This window comes from Dermochelys coriacea, chromosome 13 (assembly GCF_009764565.3).
Source record: "Dermochelys coriacea isolate rDerCor1 chromosome 13, rDerCor1.pri.v4, whole genome shotgun sequence".
NCBI classification, from domain to species: Eukaryota; Metazoa; Chordata; order Testudines; family Dermochelyidae; genus Dermochelys; species Dermochelys coriacea.
The window spans coordinates 19,816,497-19,835,853 of NC_050080.1; the positions used below are offsets into that span (position 1 = coordinate 19,816,497).

At 45.1% G+C, this 19,357-nt stretch overlaps 1 protein-coding gene across 1 annotated transcript in view; it reads left to right on the forward strand.

Moving 5' to 3' along the window:
* GDAP1L1 (ganglioside induced differentiation associated protein 1 like 1) overlaps positions 1-18,655 on the forward strand; it is a 33,992-nt gene extending 15,337 nt beyond the window's left edge. The window contains exons 4-6 of the mRNA XM_038370509.2: positions 8,330-8,427; positions 9,269-9,383; positions 16,594-18,655. Of these exons, the coding sequence (XP_038226437.1) occupies positions 8,330-8,427; positions 9,269-9,383; positions 16,594-16,937 (557 nt within the window). The 3' untranslated portion in view covers positions 16,938-18,655. The remainder of the gene's footprint in view (positions 1-8,329; positions 8,428-9,268; positions 9,384-16,593) is intronic.
* The last annotated feature ends 702 nt before the right edge of the window (positions 18,656-19,357 follow it).

Here is a 19,357-nt window from a genome sequence, read left to right on the forward strand (position 1 = left end):
GCTGGGCTTCAGTGGAGTTGCATTATTTTAAGCCAGAACTAAACCTGACCCAGAGAGGCTAACATCTGGGCACTACATTCTGCCAGTTAGCCATGACTAAGATGCTCAGCCAGTGAGTAGCTTCTTTACAGCTTTCTATGGTATTGTAATTCACTTGAGAGAATTATGGCTTGGTGGTTCTGATTCCAAACAACTAAAGTAGCAGACGGTCTGGAAAGGAGACAGAGAAATCGACTGCAGCCTTTGGGGCAGAGAGTAGGAGTCCATCTAGTCATGGTTCAGAAGGATCAGCCTCCATGCATCCAGGACCACCATTATCGCTCTCAGTTACTGGGCCCTTTGCAGATGTTTTATTCATACATGCAGGTGGAGGACATGCTGCACCCTTCATTATTTTATAAAGCACATTGCATTTGGATGCATTAGCTGTTATTGCTGAGGGGGCGCTGGTAGGAGAGATTGTTGTCCTGCACATTACAGCTCAGAGACTGCATCAAACAGGGCACATGCTGCATACGCTTAGGGCCCAGGTTTACATGATTGCCGAGCGCATTCCATTCTAGCATGTGCTGTCGGTTCAAGAAGACTAAGAAAGCCCTCTGAACCACTGACGCCCCAGTGGGGCTGTGCATTTTGGCGAGTACAGACTTTGGAGTCCTGTCCACAAAGGGGTTATCTACCCCCTTCACACAATGGAGGGGGATCCACACCAGTACTAAACAGGCCAGCATGGGTGCAGGGCTGTGCGTGGAAGAGGCCTTGTGGATCCAATGGCCCCCAAGGCCCAGGTAGGTGGAGTAGCAGCTATGGGTATGTGAGTGAGGTGGTGGAGAATATATTAGCCCTGTGGCCTGCCTGTGGGTTGGGGGATGGACTCTACCCCCAAAGATGCCAAGTGCCTTCCCTGAAACCCAAGTACTTTTGTTTTGAGCAGGAGGAGGAATATCACAACGGACCACATCAAGTGTCCAAATCACAGCCTCTCTTTCCTCCCTCTCCTTGTCTCTCTTTTTCTCCATCTCTTTCATGCATGATTTCTCCCTGCTGCTCTGCTCTTTTTCATGTGCGCTCTCTCCTGCTCTCCTTCTTCCTTTCCTTCCCCACACCTCCAGTGGGCTATTTCATTATTATTTTCAATAATGTAAAGGTCATACAGGGGAGACTGCACAGGGATTCAATTACAGACACTGGATGAAGCGACGTAAGACTGTTTACTTGACCTTCAAGCATTCATGAAACATTGACAATACTTAATATAACTCAGCTGCAAGGACTACTCTTAAAGCATAGTTCTCCTCTGGAAAGTGACATTGTCAAAATGACACTGGAGGGCCCCACTGTTATTGCCTCTCAAGGACTCTGGATCAGAATGGCTCATGGATCACAGTTTACAAGATTTTTTACCTTTGACAAGCCCATCCTAGGACCTGGAATTCAAGCTCGGCTCATGCATCACAGACAATCAAACTTCTACTGTTGATGATGTCCTTCACTGCCAGATTTTCTTCAGGGTTTTTTGCTGTTTCATTTTCTCTTTCCCCATTTTACTTATCCTCTCCCTATGTACCTCAGGTTAAGCACCACCTCTTTTTCTATTTCCTTCCCTTCTCAAGTCTTCCTATTGGTCAGTGTGTATGGTGGACTCTTTCTTGACATCAGTAGGTTTCTTATGTCGAGATGGTTGCACTCCATCACATGTATGTGTGTCTATGTGCATACGTACACTATTGCTTTCTAATGGGTGGAAGCAGATCTGCTCATGTGGATAGTAGTCCTTCTACTGGTGAAGTTAGTGCCACTACTTCAATTTACTGAATACCACCTTGAGGTTTTGGAGCACAGTGATGATTATCAGTATCTATTTATATTGCGGTAGCCCCTAGGAGCTAGGCACTGGACAAATACAGACTACAAAGATGGTCCTTGCTCCAAAGAGCGTACCGTCTAAGCAAGCATAAGAGTGTGGGTTCTTTTCCCTATGCTGCATGTCTATGAAGACTTGATGACAACGCTGTTGTGAAGTAAAAGGATTCAAGCTGTATGCCTAAAAGAAGTTCTCTAGGGTCGGGATTATGCCAGTCCATTGGATCAGCGGAACCAGGAAGTCAGGGTGCATTTCGGACTGGAGCTGCTGGGCAGCCACCTTATCAGAGGTTGTAGTGCCAGTGGGAGAGAGATGCAGAACAGAGAGAGAGGGTCATAGGATGAAAGAACATACCATTAAGCCATTTATTATTTACTATTGTAATTCTGAACTCCTCAGCTCCTGGGACAGCACATTCATTAGAGGGAGAAAGTGCCCTGGCAGGACTGACTGAGTACTCCTTGCTTGGGAGGTAAACATTGGGATGCTTTCTCAGGGTGACCAGAACTCCAGCTGACCTTGTTACCCCTTTGCCTTAGCAAAAGAGAGATTTGTGGGTGTCACCCCAAGTTGCTTGTCAGCCAACCAAGTTCCCTAGGACTCTGCCAGCCCTCTTTGCCTGGCAGGTAACGCTTGATACATCCTAGTCCCCAACCTCCCCCCCTAAACTCCTAGAAGTGCATTCCTCTGTAGTGTCCAGCCCTTGCCACTGGACACTCCCAGAGATTACCAAGTCTGCTGTCTCCAAAGAGACAGTATAATCACCAGCCTGTTGGCTCGGCAGAAATTTCGCACTTTACGTAACCACATTGCACTGGGATGAACTTACAGTAAAATGAATAACAGGTTTATTAATAGTGGACAGAGATCTAAGTGATACTGGACAAGGATAATAGGAACAAACTGGTTACAAATAAAACAAAAGTATAATGAGCTTTTGAGTGACTAAATTTGGCAGGCTACAAACCTTGTCTTAAGGCAGTTTTCTCACCTACCACTACTTCTTTGCATCACCAACCCACATGGTGGGGAATCCAGAGTTCATGGATGCAAAGAGCACTGACCTCTTTGTTCCCTCAGTGGTGGATTGCCAAAATTTCTTTTTGCTTCTCCTTATATTCCCACCAAGTTTATTGTCTGTGTCACCACTGTCATGATGAACCCCTGGTATTCAGACTCCAGCATCTTCCCATGCTGAATTCACATCCTCATGTTAATTTGTTCCTCCTGTTTACCTCTGATGCAAATGAACTGCCTGTTGTCTCTGGCATCACCCTGCTCAATTTACATTAGAGACAGGGAAATAACTATCCTGCCTCTTGTCTGGAAGAAAACCTGTTTCTCCCTTTCTCTGGTCACAGACTTTAAAGGATAATATTGGTAGTTCCTAATATAGTGTTAATATGTACACTTCAAAGTGATATTAATGATCAGTGTGTCACTGACTTTCATTTGATATCTCACACAACATTCTTTGTGATAAATATCATGACAGCAATGTGTTAGGTGTAGTGAGATTGTCAGGCTTGATAGGAGTTGCTGTTACATAACAGTGGCATTGAGGGGCTCATAGGAGAACAGATATACAGAATTTCAAAGATAGAGTTTGTAATTAATAAATCATTTTCTCAGCTCTTATAAAGGTCCCAGCAATGTCTATTTTGTATGCATAAGGCAAATGAGAGTTAAAAAAACACAACACAAACTGCTGATCTGATTGGGATAAAGCTGCAGGCACCAAGGTATGCAACAGCAAGTGTTCAGGAAAGCTTTAAAAAGTACATATGCTGGCAGCTCTAACAGGAATCCAGAAGCGGAAATGAAGAGCTGAAAATCATTTGAACCCCACTGGGGTTGGGATGAACCTGCTGGGGGATGACATAGCATTTAGCTTTTATTATTATAGTGGGACTGTGCCAACACTATTGTTAAGGTTGAGACCAGCTTACTGTTTACCAGCGGGTAAGTGCTTGAAATATACTGCAAGTATGTTTCAGCAAGGGCTGCCCTTGGGCTGCAGGTAAGAGGCATGACTTGGTAAATGTGGCATTTTCTGCAGTGTGTTGTGTCCCACAGAATTGCATTCTCTCATTCTTTGGTATGCACTCCAGCTGCCCTGCACTGTGTTAGGGACAGTGTATGCCTGGTGCAACGACTGCTTGCAGCAGGTTGCTCTGTGATATTAGGAGAGGTGCATCTGAATCCAGAGAGATCACAGACTCCTTAATTCTGGGCTGAGTCATGGTGGTTGTTCAAGAGGAGCAAAATGGTCTATTCTTCCCATGGGGATTTGTACCAGTGTAAGAACGTAAGAACGGCCATACTGGGCAGACAATGGAATCTTGTCTTCAGACAGTGGCCAGTGCCAGATGCTTCAGAGAGAATGAAGCTAAAAGGGCAATTATCAAGAGATCTATCCCTTGTCATCCAGTCTCAACTTCTGCCAGTTGGAAGTGTCGGGACAACTAGAGCATGAGGTTGCATCCCTGACCATGTTGGCTTATACCCATTGTTGGACCTATCCTCCATGAATTCCTCTAATTCTTTTTTGAACCAAGTTATACTTTTGACTTTCACAACATCCCTGGCAACAAGTTCCACAGGTTGATTGTGCATTGTGGGAAGAAATACTTCCTTTTGTTTGTTTTAAACCTGCTCCCTATTGATTTCATTGGGTGATCCTAGTTCTTTTGTTGCATGAAGGGGTAAATAACACTTCTTTATTCACTTTATTCACTTTCTCCACACCATTCATGATTGTATAGACCTCTATCATATTTCCCCTTAGTTGTCTCTTTTCTAAAATGAACAGTCCCAGTGTTCTTAATCACCTTGTATGGAAGCTGCTCCGTACCCCTTGTCATTTTTGTTGCCCTTCTCTTTTACAATTCTAATAGATCTTCTTGGAGATATGGTGACCATACCTGCATGCAGTATTCAATGTCTGAGAGTACCATGGATTTACATAGTGGCATTATGATATTTTCAGTTGTCTTATCTATCCCTTTCCTAATGGTTCCTAACATTCTGTTCGCTTTTTTGGTTGCCACTGCACTTTGAGCAGATGTTTTCAGAGAACTATCCACAATGACTCCAATATCTCTTTCTGGAGCTAATTTAGATCCCATCATTTTGTATGTATCTGCCATTCTGTTGTCCCGTCACACAGTTTAGTGAGATCCTTTTGTAACTCTTTGCAGTCAGCTTTGGACTTGACTATCTTGAATAATTTTTATCATCTGCACATTTTGCCACCTCACTGTTCACCCTCTTTTCCAGATCTTTTATTAATATGTTGAACAGCACTGGTCCCTATATGGATTATTGGGGGACCCTGTTATTTACTTCTCTCAGTTGTGAAAACTAACCATTTATTCCTACCCTTTGTTTCCTATCTTTTAACCAGTTACTGACCCATGAGAGGACCTTGCCTCTTATCCCATGACTGATTAATTTTCTTAAGAGCCTTGTGAGGAACCTTTTCAAAAGCTTTTTGACAGTCCAATACACTGAATCGACTGGATCACACTTGTCCAAATGCTTATTGACACCCACAAAGAATTCTAACAGATTGATGAGGCATGGTTTCCCTTTACAAAAGCAGTGTTGACTCTTCCCAACCTTTCATGTTTATCTATGTGTCTGATAATTTTGTTCTTTACTATAGTTTCAGCCAATCTGCCTGGTACTGAAATTAAGCTTACCAGCCTGTAATTGCCAGGATCGCCTCTGGAGCCTTTTAAAAAATTGATATTACATTACCTACTCTCCAGTCATCTGGTACAAAGGCCGATTTAAGTGATAGGTTACATACCAGTTAGTAGTTCTGTAATTTCGTATTTGAGTCCCTTCAGAACTCTTGGGTGAATAACATCTGGTCCTGGAGATGTATTATTGTTTAACTTATCAATATGTTCCAAAATGTCCTCTACTGACATCTCCATCTAGGACATTTCCTCAGATTTGTCACCTAAAAAGAATGGCTCGGGTGTGGGGAGCTCCCCGACATTCTCTCAGTGAAGCCTGAGGCAAGGAATTCATTTAGCTTTTCCACACTGTCCTTGTCTTCCTTGAATGCTCCTTTAGCACCTCGATTGTCCAGTGGTTGCACTGACTGTTTGGCATCTTTCCTGCTTTTGACGTACTCACAAAAATATTTGCTGTTAGTTTTGTGTCTTTAATCAGTTGCTCTTTAGCTTTTTCTGATAGCAAACATAACCGTATGGGCAGGGATAAGTACAGGTGATGTCCTAGAGAGAATCCTTAGGACAAGCGACAAACAGTGGAAACATCTGGCATTTCTGGGATGGTTTGTGCAGAGCAGGTGGGTCTAGGCCAGGTAGAGACAGTTGGTGATCACTAAGCCCACCTTAAATGTGACTTTTGCCTTAGCAAGGACATGGACTGACAGTTTTTGTCTTGTGCTCCATGTCATTCCCACAGTGTTCCATGTCATCCAGAAGGATAGTGAGCTATGATGTCTGCCAGGGGCACTTTATGGCATCCCTTATAGGGGGCAGAGTTAAGATTCTGAGGGTGGGACTGGGATGCATCTTAACTCTGCATTTCCTGGTTTTCAGAGGTTGCATGTGTAAATCACAGAGTAAAAGAATGGAACTGAGCCAGGTATAGGGGAAATGTGGGGCAGACTCCATCCCTATCTTCCCCAGTCCCCAGGACTCCTGATCTAGCAACAGAGTTAGAGAGAAGGGGGATGGGGGGGGCTTTACTGATCATCTCAATCCTGACCCACAGCATGCACTGCTATTCTGGGTCCTAGGCTCCCCAGACACAGCTCTGCCCATGCCCCAAAGCTGCCTGCAACTCACTCTGTATTCCACTGCTGGGTTCTTCTTGCACAGAAACTACTGACTCTACCAAATGGCATAACTATTCTTTAAAATCAGTCCCGTGACCTGGATAAACAACCAGGTCCAACTTTCATTTGCAGCAGAGTGAGGGGGGTGGATAAGGAAATATCTGTATCATACTCGCAACCCTCTCCCCAACCCCAGGCCGCGATGCCAGGTACACCTCGCCCCTCTCAAGAAGATGAGCAGTGGGCTGGCAGTGATACTGTACAGACATTAATCACTCTGGCTGTGCTGGGGAATGAAGGGAAAGCCAGAGGCTGATTTATAGTCTAGCCCTGCATCTTGCTGAGCCACTAATGTTGTCATAATTACCAGTCATCATTTAAGGGAGGCACAGGAAAGCGAGGGGGAAGAGAGTCATTACTGGGCTATCTTATCCATTGAAGAGTCTAAAGAGGTAGTAATCTAGTAACCCATCCACCGCTTCATCTGTTACCAAAAGCAAAGTGTCCTGGATAGGTAAATCTCTGAGGAAGGGTGAATGTGCACTGCATACCTTGCTGTATATCTATCTATACTTAAGGTGTTGTTATTGTAGGCCAAGTCCTGCATTGCTGCCACATCCCCAAATCCCAGTAACTTCACTGGGAGTTTGGGATCCCAAAGGAATGCAGGGTCAGGCTTAGGCCATAGAAGTGCCCAGGGAGGCTATTAGTACTCCTTGTTGCTGGGGTAGTATGTATCTTCCTGGTATAATGGCGCTAGCCATGCCTCTTGCTCACAGTGGAAAGTGTTCTCATCTCTAGCTTAAATCAGGCTGTTGCTTTTTAATGATCAGTTATTATTATTAATAAAACAGATTCAGATCCCAGTTACACTTCTGTAAAATCTGGAGTAACTGCATTGAAACCACCAGTGGACTGAGAACAGAATTTTGCTCGACATGGCCCAGATTGAGAAAAGCACCAGTTTCAATGGGATTTAAGCATATGCTGACATGCTTTCTGGTAGTGTAAATTCTTGCATATTCAAGTAGCACTTTTTACACAAATGAACTGCACCTCAAGGTGATTTATAGACTAATGGCCTTGTTTTCAAACTGTTCTCTAGATGATGCTCGCAAATCCCTATCAATTACACTCTCCAAGGATAAACCCGCCAGAGCTGAACAAAATGGCTCGGCAAATATTTGCTGTGAAAATTAATGGGTCAGATCCTTAGTTGGTGTACACTGATTTCAGTAGAACCTCGCCGATTTACCTGGGGATCTACCTTCATGTTTTTACCAGGATTTGCACAATCACAAGGTCCATGGGCAGCTGCAGTTTTTGGCTGCAAGTAGATCTGGATTCTGCCCACTACCCAGGGGTAAAATATTGACTCATCCTCAGCTGGACATGTACCATTTTCACAGAAGAATGGCTTCAAACGGAAGTCACCAAGGCTTCCACCAAAGCTGAATGAGGCCACTATATAGACAGGTGTGCAGTAGAAACCACTTTTCCTGGTGTAATGAATGAGGGGAGAATGACAGTTTTGTAGCCAAGAGGCTCTTTTCACACAGTGCCAGGTCGGCATCACCACTAGCCTTCCATCTGCAGTGCGAGAGGATGCAACAGTTCCCCCAAACTGTCCTTCTGTCTCCCCCAAGGACACTTAGCTAATGCCAGCACGGAGCTGATGAAGCTGGACTACGAAGGGGAGCCCCAGCTGACTGAGCCATACCTTTCCAAACAGAAGAAACTAATGGTAAGACGTCTACAGCAACACCTGGGACTTTATTTCTAGGAGGGAGAGGGAGGATGGACCCCAAAGAACAGCCAAGGGCACCCATTGTTGGGACCCTGATACTACTGAGAGCCCAGGGAAGCATTTGGGTCCATTCTAAAGTGCTGAATATTTCCTCCCAATATTTCACCCTCATGTTGTGTCTGTACCATTTGGGGACCAGACTCCCAAGTGCGCTGAAACCACTAGTAGAGCCTTTCTTTCCCCCCACCCCTCTCGGGGCTGGACTCCCTAGGGGGCATCCTGAATTTCACTCCGACTGGGATGCCAGCTGAGGCTTGTGTGGTCTCCAGGAAGCAGCTCCGTTATGTGAGCCCAAAGGGTGCCTTTCTCTGGCTGATCCAGTCAGATCTATGCTGAGCTGCTCTTACCAGGGAGTTGCTTCTACTGGCCAAAGTAGCAAGAGCTCAGCTGTGCTCGTCTCACCTGGGAGTCCTCCACCCCTTGCTGAGCCGTGAGCAGCTGTGCTGCTGAGCTGGTCTCGGCTGGAAGCCACCTTGGGCTAGGAGTTGCTTTCTCTTAGCCAAAGCTAGTAGGAACTGTGCTGAGCTGGGCTAAAATGGAAGTCGCCTCCCCATGGTTGAGTAGGTCTCAGCAGGGAGTCACTTTTACATAGATGAATCTCCTCTCAAGAGTCTGGTGAACTCCTCCTGCAGCTGTTGAATAACTAGAATGACGAAGGGGTTTAGAAGGTACTGTGTACATTCTGCATTGCACCCATTCTAGTGCCAAGAGCACCTGTGCGAGGAACGTATGGTCTTAGGGCCACCCCATTCAGGGTAAACCTTTGGCTTTTATTTAGGCCAAGATCCTGGAACACGACAATGTGAGCTATTTGAAGAAAATCCTTGGCGAGCTGGGAATGGTGCTAGACCAGATTGAGGCCGAGCTGGAGAAGAGGAAACTCGAGTATCAAGGTAGGCAGCTTTGTGAGGTGTTTTGTAAGGCACTGCTGATGCTCTGGCCCAGTACAGAGCAGTAGCTTTGCAGCACCACGACAGTCAGACCCTCTCATCCAGCGGTTATTGTGAGGCGTTTCCTTCTCTTTACCATAGTTACCCATATCCCTGGGGTGACATTGTTTTGATACCTTGGGAGGAACCACCTAGGAAGTAACACCTGTGTGGTGCAGCACACAAGGGGTTAAGGGTTCCCTGCTGATCTCAGGTGCTCAGGTTACATGGTTCCACACATCCCTCTCTCCCTATTTTCACTCCCCTCTGCTGGTTGCGTGATGACACCTCATAATGAGCCACCCAAGAAACCAGATGAAAGTTCAGAGGCAGAGGAGTATTGCACTCAACTGCTATGATGAAATGTCAGTGGTGTGACTTGTTATTTGCCATTCAGATCGACTGCTCCACCCACCTCCCATCGAACATGCCTACACGGGAAGCCAGGGTGTGGTGAGCGCTGCTTTGACATTACACAATGACCCCGGAAAACATCAGAGCTGGGGTGGGGCAGAGGAACTTCCTCTGCTCCAGTTGTGGCCAAGTCCATTGCAAAGTAACAGTAGTTTGTGTGTGAAGCCCAAACAAGCTTGTGAGGAACTACAATCATTAATGCAACTTCAGGGAGGCCAGGAGTATTACTGAAAACACCTCAAATGGTCACACTTCTCGTGCAGTAGGAGGGGAGCAAGGAATTCTGCTTAGATGCATTGAGTAGGGTTTGGAAATACACAGCTGCATTAGAAAGAGCTAAATAAATCAGTGCTCCTGGGTTATACAGCAGGGCACTCTCTGTAGAGAGAGATTGAGCAGCCTTCACTGCTCAGGCAGTGGGGGGGATTAAAGACTGGCCTTTTCTGCATAAACATGACATTTCTAATAAGTGGCCTTGTCAGTATATTTTAGCACTGGCTTGTGCAGGCTTTGGTTTATGGCTTTGTAAATCATCGGCGTTTGTTTAATTCGAGAAGCTTCTATTTACTCCCAGTGACTTGTTTGTGAAATTCCTTGGGAATGGGGGAGTCATACAAAAGGTCCAAAGTGATAGCATATTATAAGATAGTCAGGGCAAGTCAACACTACAAAATTAAGTTGACCTAAGTTACATCGACATACAGCGACCACAGTAATTGAATCTCTTTTGCATGTCCACACTGCACTCCTTGTGTCAGCGGTGCATGTCCTCATTGGGAGCGCTTGCGTCGATTTGTCAGTGTGGGGCATTGTGGGACAGCTTCTGAAAGGCAGCAACAGTCGAGGTAAGCAGCACAGTGTCTACACTGACACTCCATCAACCCAACTACATCGATCTAAGCGCTACACCACTTGCGGAGGTGAAGTTATTACGTCAGCGTAGTGGGCAAGTTACACTGTTGGGAGCTACATTTTAGTGTGGACGCTTACAGATCTAGGTCGATTTAAGCTGCCTTACATCAACCTAACTCTGTAGTGTGAACCAGGCCTCAGTGATTATGGATGCAAATGGCAAAAAAAAAATGTAGAAAAATATTCCCACTAACTGTGGTTTGTAACCTATCACTTAAATCAGCCTCTGTACCAATGAGTGGAGGGCAGCTAATGTAATGCCAATTTTTGAAAAAGGCTCCAGAGGCGATCCTCACAGTTACAGGCCTGTAAACCTAACTTCAGTCCTGGACAAAATGGTTGAACTATAGAACAAAATTATCAGACATAGATAAACATGGTACATCGGGGAAGAGTCAACACAGCCTGTGTAAAGGGAAATCATGCTTCACCAATCTATTAGAATTCTTTGAGGGGGTCAACAAGCCAGTGGAAAAGGGTGATCGAATGGATATAATGTGCTTGGATGTTCAGAAAGCCTTTGACAAGATCCCTCACCAAAGGCTCTGGAGCAAACTAAGCAGTCATAGGATAAGAGGGAAGGTTCTTTCATGTATCAATAACTGGTTAAAAGGAAACAAAAGGTAGGAATAAAAGGTCAGTTTTCACAATGGAGAGAGGTAAATAGTGGGGTCCTCCAAGGATCTATACTGGGACCAATTCTGTTCAACATATTCATAAATGATCTGGAAAAGAGGGTGAACAGTGAGGTGGCAAAATGTGCAGATGATACAAATTTCTCAAGATAGTCAAGTCCAAAGCTGACTACAAAGAGTTACAAAAGGATCTCACTAAACTAGGTGACTGGGCAGCAGAATGGCAGATGAAATACAGATATTGGGTTAGATGGACCATAGGTTGACCCAGTGTGGCCGTTCTTCTGTTCTTAATGCATTTGCAATTGTACACCTAATATGCGTGCAAAGTTTTTGTAAATGCACATTTATAACCTGGATTTTGGGCGCACAATTGACCATTTATAAATCTCACTAATTATTTACATATACATATGGACAACTATTGCATGCAATCAAGGAAATTGATTGTGCAAATTAGGCCTGCAGTTGCTCACCGGTATTTCTGATCATCTATCACTGAACGTTTAGGGCCAGGGAAAACAGATTGATGGGGTGACATTTCCATTAAAAATAACGCTAAATCTTTGTACTTCTCTAGCGCTTTCCATTTAAAGATCCTAAAGTGCTTCACAAATACCAATTGACTAAGGCTCATACCATCCCTTCCCCTGTGAGGTAGATCAGTATCCTTTTAGACAGGGACCCATGGAGAGATTAAGTGACTTTCCCAGAGTCATACAGCAAGTCAGTGTCAGAGCTGGGGCTAGAACTCAGACCTCGTGATTGCACATCGCATGCTCTGACCATCAGAAAGTACACATCACAATTCATATACATCACTGGTCACACTGCAGTTCCTGTGCTTTCCTTCTCTTCCATTTTGTCATTCCTCTCCCCTTGTGTTCTGATATTGATGCAGCAGCCTGGTCTCCGGTGTCTGGGTTTCCAGAGGAGGCTGTGCGGTTGCCTGTCATCAAGCTTCAGCCTTCCTGAAAGCAGGGTTATTCCCAAGGACATGACTGGTTCAGCTGTCCCTCAGTGAATGCTTTGTAATGCGCACACAGGCCACAGCAGGAACCACCAGCATCTGCCCAGCCACAGAGACTTTGGGAAGGGGGTGTTATGGTCCCCCCGCTGTGCTGAAACCGACAGGAGTGTCAATGGAAAACCCAGAGTGTGTTTGTGCTGCTCCTGGAGGGCAGGTATTTTATGGGTACTACATAAAATGCCTGCAGAAGCCTGAAAGATTCAATTAATTCCCAATTACAGAGAGTGAAAGCCTGATGAAAAGAAAGCTATCAATTACCAGACAAGAGCAAAGCAGCCCAACCGGGCTTCCACCCCCACACCCGCAGGAAGCCAGGAATGTGAGCAGAGAAAGATTCCATCTGGAACTGAGCTGCTGTATAACAGACAGGGACACGGCTTGCCAGGAATGTGGGAAGCCCCTGGAGATTGCTGCTCTGAACAGAGTCATCCCAAAGGCCAATGCTGCCAATGAAAGGAACAGATCCTCACTGATACTTAACAAAGGATTCATAGGAATCGCCCTTCTCTTAATAACCTTTAATCTTTTGTTTCCTTGGCCTGCCCCCTTCATTCTGCTAGCCACCCTCTTTCGTTGTCATGAGTACAGTGGAGGCTATAAGCTCTTTGGGGCAGGGACTGTCACTTCTGTGAAGCACCCAGCACGCTCTCAGGCACTATGCAATGAAAGTGGTTCTAAGCAGTGTGACAAGCAGGACTGAAAATCGTGGGTGGCAGGTTTGGAACAGATCTTGGAACTGGTTCGTCAAGCAACGATTCCTGCAGCCATCTCACTCTCCAGGGCAAGATAACTGGTCCTGAGTGTAATGGGAGTTGTGTCAATCCCAGTCAAAAGCAACATGGGGACTTAATAGCTATCAAGTTCAGTCCCAGCAAACCCCACAGGTGCGGGGATTATGGAAAGCCATGTAGTCACATGAGTGAGTCTGTGCCTACACCTGCTAATCATGGCAGATAATAGTCTCATTAACAGATACACACACGCTTAGTACTAATTATGGTGCCCTCTGATGGGAGATTTCTGGGGCATGAAGCCAAGGGCCACCGCTAATGTCTCTCAAAGGCACTTTGTTTCCTTCCCACTTAGACAGGGCTGGTCCCTATCTCCTGCTTCGTAGCAGGGGGCGCCCAAACTTTATCCAATTGGTGCCAACTATTAGACAACTGCTCACAAGCTGCACTGCAGCAGCCCTCATCTTCAGTACAGAGCTCCAGCCACTGAGGCTACAGGGCCTGAAACGTAGTGCTCCAGCTCCCCGGCTGCTTGGATCCAGAAGGGGCTTCACGGGCTGGGATCTGCCACCCTTTGGCCTGCCTCTCTAACAGAGGGCAGGGATGCTGTGTAAAACAAACTGGGCGATGTGTGACTCACACGCTGGGCTACGGCCATCCTGCTTTGTACTAGAGACGGACCCCCGTTGTGAAAAACCTCAATCTGAACTTCCACGCTATCTGGGGTGTTCAGGTTTGGCCCATTATAGACATGGGCCTGAGTCCTGGGGTGAGATTGTCTCCCCCATGGTGGCCTACCAGTGCTGTAAAACCCCTTCTGCCAGTAGGCACCGGTGCTGTCACCTGCTGTGTGTGTCTGGCAGTATTAGGACAGCTGCCAAGCCAATAAAAACCAGGCCTTGCAATTAACATTAGCTCCATTGCTACAGTCTCTCAAAGCAGGCAGGCACCCCTTGTTGGCAGCTCCCTGCCCGGGCAGTGCCAAAAATTGTCTGTTTCTGGTCCACTTGCCTAATAACGAGCTTTCCAGAGCAGGGACCAGGTCTTGCCTACTCTCTGTAAAGTGTATGGACATTTGGAAGGCTAGAGATTGGGTTAATAATGAGATAACTAACAGTAATAATAAACGACAAGTAAGGTTTGATTCAGTGCAATGCATGTTTTTACACTACAGCAGAGGGGACAGCATCTTCATCCCCAGATAGGGGAGCATACGCCAGTGGAGGGGGACTTTCCCTTTCGTGGTTGCAACAAGGAGACAGGCTCAGGAAGGGTAAAGAGGGCAGAGATCAGGTTTCCTCAGAAGGGAAATACTAGGCTTCCCTTTGGTCCACAGGAGTTCTTTCTCTGTCGTTAATTCCATGGCTCTAATTTATTCGGAGGGTGGAATTGGGCTGAGAGCCGCCCCCATTTAAATGTTTACCACAGAATCAGGACAGTGCAGGAATAATTCAGGACACAGTCCTTGCCTGGAGTGCTGGCAGGGAGGGGAAGAACAAGCTGGGGGGAGGTAGAGTTCATGCCAAAGTAGGTTTGCTTTTTGACAAACAGAACTGTTTGTTAATGAGCAGATTGGACCTCACCCCATGCCAGTGCTCTGCATGAACCCAGAGCTCTAGGAATCCACCACTATCCCCCCTGCAGGCCCCCAAATGTGGCCTGTTCGGGGTTGGGTCTGCTCTTCTACTTAGCCTTTCCCTTTCTCCTCTAGCTATTGTCAACCCTCTGGTATCTCCTCAGATTAGTGAGGTGTCCTTCAGAGAAGGACATGTAGGGTTTGTGGTATATCAGAGATGACTGAGGCAGGTTTTAGGATAACTTATTTACCTAACAACAACAACAAATAGCTTGCAAGTCAACACAGCACAGATGCTACTGTAATCTAGCCTGGCTTTATTCGCTTGTCTCCCTCTTCCCAAAAAAATCATCCCTGCATCTGTGTGAGAGTCCATAGGAAGCGTGGTCTAGCATCATATCCTGCAGGACGTGTGACAACTTTTAACCTCCTACTAAAGCTTAACCTTTTATAGCAGAGGGTAGCTCCCCACATTACAGGTTAGGCTCACTGGTCTGTCATTGCAGGTCTGTTCATGAGCACTCACGCCCTGCAAATCCTGGTTTGTTATTGTAGGGTTGCTCTTAAGTGCTCTGCTACACACACTAGTGTATTATTGTAGCGAGGCTCCCTGGCTCTGTACTGCACCCAATGGTTTATTATTGGAAAGTTACTCATGTCCCAGCACTCAGAAGCACTAGAGATTTTGCCTGTTTATTGATTTTGGAAAAATGTATGAAGGGCATTTAACTTCCAAACATTTTCTCCCATGGGTCAAACAATGAAGCTTCCTACAGCTACAGAATGTAGCAAGAGATTCAGGGGAGTCTAAAATCCTAAAGGGAGAGACAGAAACCCCAGCCAGCCTACTGCCTCCTTTTCCCTTCTCTCAGCTCTAATCCTTGCTCTGCTGTGAGTTTATGTAACCCCCACTCTTAAGGGAATCAGCTGCTGTCACTAACAAGGCTCTCCTGCTACTGCCCCTGCCTGTTAGCATGGTACAGGGATAGAAGGCTGTTTGGAGAAGTGTTTTAACCCCCTCCTGGCCAGTGCCGATGCAGGAGTCCCTCCACCCCATCATAGACTCTCTTTGAGACCATTTCTCCTGTGACATTATAGCTTAGGGTAGCCTGTAACTGGGAGCCTTTCACCCTGCGGTATCTGTTCTCATAGCCCATGTCAGCATTAAATATTGCCTCCCCCTGCAATCTGATTCCCATCACAGAAGTGCTGATAATTCTGGTGTCTTGGAATAGAGTTTCGCCAGAGGTCATGAGGGTGCTTGTTAGTGGCAGCAGGAAGAGCTGTAGGCGCGGGACCAGCAGCTATACCGAGTCCCACATTCTGTAGGAAATTTATTGGATTCCCAAGTATTTCTAACTTCCCTAATATAGAAAATGGGGAACAATACTGGCCGAGACACTGGGGCCTCCTTCATTTCTGAAACATTGCACTATGTTCAACCAGCAGCCAAGGACAAAGGTAATTGCTCTCCCTGAGTGCATAGGGCAGCTGTTCATTTGGCACTGGGACACTTACTAGGTCCCACTGAAGCCAAAGGGTGTTTTGACGTTAACCTCACTGGAAGCAGGATAAGGAACTACCATCTATAATGAGCCCACAGAAGAGGTTCACAGCTAGTTCTAAATTCAGCAAGTTCTCACAGTCCAGCTTTTTAAAACTCCCCAGGGCCCAATTCAACTCCCTAGGAACTCATTGCAGAAGACCAGCTCCTTCATGAGCTCGACCTCTGCAGCAATACTTAGAGCCTAATCCAAAGCCTGCTGGAGTCAATGGAAAGACTCCCCATTGCTTTCAATGGGCTTTGGACCAGGCCCCAATTTTCCAAACAGCAGCTTGTTCTCATCTTGTCTGTTTTTGTGGCTTAATTCTCCAGGGCAGAAGTGCGAACTCTGGCTCTGCGGATGCGTTTTTACCTTGGCCGACATCCTGCTGGGAGCCACCCTGCACCGCCTCAAGTTTCTAGGACTGTCTAAAAAATACTGGGAAGATGGCAGCAGACCTAACCTACAGTCCTTCTTTGACAGGGTACAAAACCGCTTTGCCTTCAGGAAAGTTTTGGGAGACATACACACCACTCTTCTCTCGGCCGTGGTACCCAATGCCTTCCGGCTTGTCAAACGGAAACCCCCCTCCTTCTTTGGAGCCTCCTTCCTTATGGGATCTTTGGGGGGAATGGGATATTTTGCTTATTGGTATTTAAAGAAAAAATACATCTAATGCTGGCTGTTTGGTGTTTAGTTTGGTGTCTCTGTGCTGTGTGAAATCACGATGAATCTTCAAAGTAACTGTAATGAAATTTAAAACAAGGTATGAATAATTATATTATTGATGTAACATTCCCTAGTCTAGAAGTAGAAACTTGTACTGCAAGGAAATAAGACACAAAAATAAGTCAACTTATAAATGGCTTTTTTTAGGTTTAAGTATTAAACAGTAGCAACCGGTGAGTGTCATACTCAGGCACTTACTGGGCTTACACACCTGTCGGAGCAGGCAAATTCCGGTGGAAGAGAGATGGCAACTCTGGAAAGTTTTCAAAACACCAGGTTACACTATGGGATTTGGATACTCTGTGCTGTACACCTTTATGTTTTCAAAATGTACATTGGCTGCATCACACATTTCACAAGTGCAAGTAGAGGGGACGTTCTTCTAGAAACAGTTACACTCTTCTGATCTGGGGTCTTTCCTGGAAGCAGAGAGGACACAGCCAGTTGGGGGTACAGTAGCCAGTCAAGATCAAGGTGGAGTTGAATGATTTAATTATTCATTTTTTAATTATTTCCATTAAATCAAATATTTTTAATGAGCTGCTCTTAGAATGTATCCACCTTCTACATCTGCTTTCTTTTTTTTTAAATGTTTAACATGTGTCTTTTACTAAGAGCCACATTTATTTCTCAGTGATATTTTGACTTCCAGGCTGAATTCTGTCACACAGATTTTTTTTTAGCCTCGCAGCTCTTTGCCTTGATTTTCCTTTCCTGGATTTGCAAAGCACCTTTCACCAACGGAGTTCTCGGGACTCTGAAAAATGCAAGTGTTCTAAGAACTTTTCTGCACTTGCCTGAAGACGCTTTTGTTTTCTCTTTTGTTGGGGGCTCTTCTCAGTAATTTTCTACCTGTGTATTTTCTTAGAGACACTTTGCACAGAATCACGTTTATCACTTTCTTGTGCCTTTTGCATGTTGGAAAGAATAATGAGTGTCACTGCTACTCATGCTTAGAAAACTACGAGATCCAGAATAAACCATATGGGAGGCGTAACTGCTTTACATTTCTAAATGTGTTTAACATCAGTTGACTCTTATTTCAAAGGGGGTCAGTATTTGGAGGAATTGTCAGGTGGTTTGTGCTTTTCCTTGCACAGTAAGGATTGATATAAAGCCCAAGTGGAAGCAATATACCCTCCTTTTCAATCAAATCTTTCTAGTGAGATCTGAGCCTGTTAGAATTTCCTCTACCTTGTTTTCAGAGCTCCAAGTGATCACTGGTAAATAGCACTGCATCTCTAGATTTGGTAGCTAACAATGAGCACTACACAAGTGCTAGGAATCACATTGTGCCTCGCCTCTGATACAAAAAGGCAAAAGTAGTTTCTTTATGCATTTGTGAGACGTAGGATTTCACAGCAACATCCGTGGTCCCCCACCCTGCGAGTCATGAAATTATGGAAAAATTCACAAGAAATAACCTGAGGGACCAATGTGTACATTTTGGACAAATGTGCAGGCAAGAATGCACAATCTTACTCCATATTTTCACAATCAGTTACACATACAGTAGAGCATGCAGTCCTCAGTTTGAGTGTGCAATCATTTGCACACAGACGAGGTACCCAATTCATGCACACATTTTTCTTAGGAGTTAGACCCATATTTTTCAAAATTTGGGTATGTGCATGCACACATGCCTCCATTGGTACATGCAAAACCCTCAAACCAGTATTTGTATATGCAAACTGGGCAATTGTACATAAGTGTCTATTTACATGACCAAATGTGTGCAATGTTACATGGGTAAACGTATTCCCACAAATATTGTTGGTGTATTTGTGGAAACTTGGTGGTAATTTGGCCCCAAGTATCCAAAATAGGAGACACGGAATTTGGTATATTTTAAGGGGGGGTGGGAGACTGAAGAGTCTCCCACTTTCCTCCTCTTGTTTAAAAGCTTGAAAGGAAAAGACTAATATAGAAATGTAGGGTTGCTACCCTAGAGCAGGCCAATGGTCCTTATAAAGCAGTGGCTCTCAACCTTTCCAGACTACTGTACCCCTTTTAGGAGTCTGATTTGTCTTGCGTAATCCCAAGTTCCACCTCACTTAAAAACTTCTTGCTTACAAAATCAGACATAAAAATACAAAAATGTCACAGCACACTGTTGCTGAAAAATTGCTGACTCTCATTTTACCATATAATTATAAAATAAATCAACTGGAATATAAATATTATATTTACATTTCAGTGTATAGAATATAGAGCAGTATAACAAAGTCATTTTTGGCATGAAATTTTAGTTTGTACTGCCTTCGCTAGTGCTTTTTATGTAGCCTATTGTAAAACTAGGCAAATATCTAGATGAGTTGATGTACCCTCTGGAAGGTGTCTATGTACCCCCAGGGGTACGTAAGAACT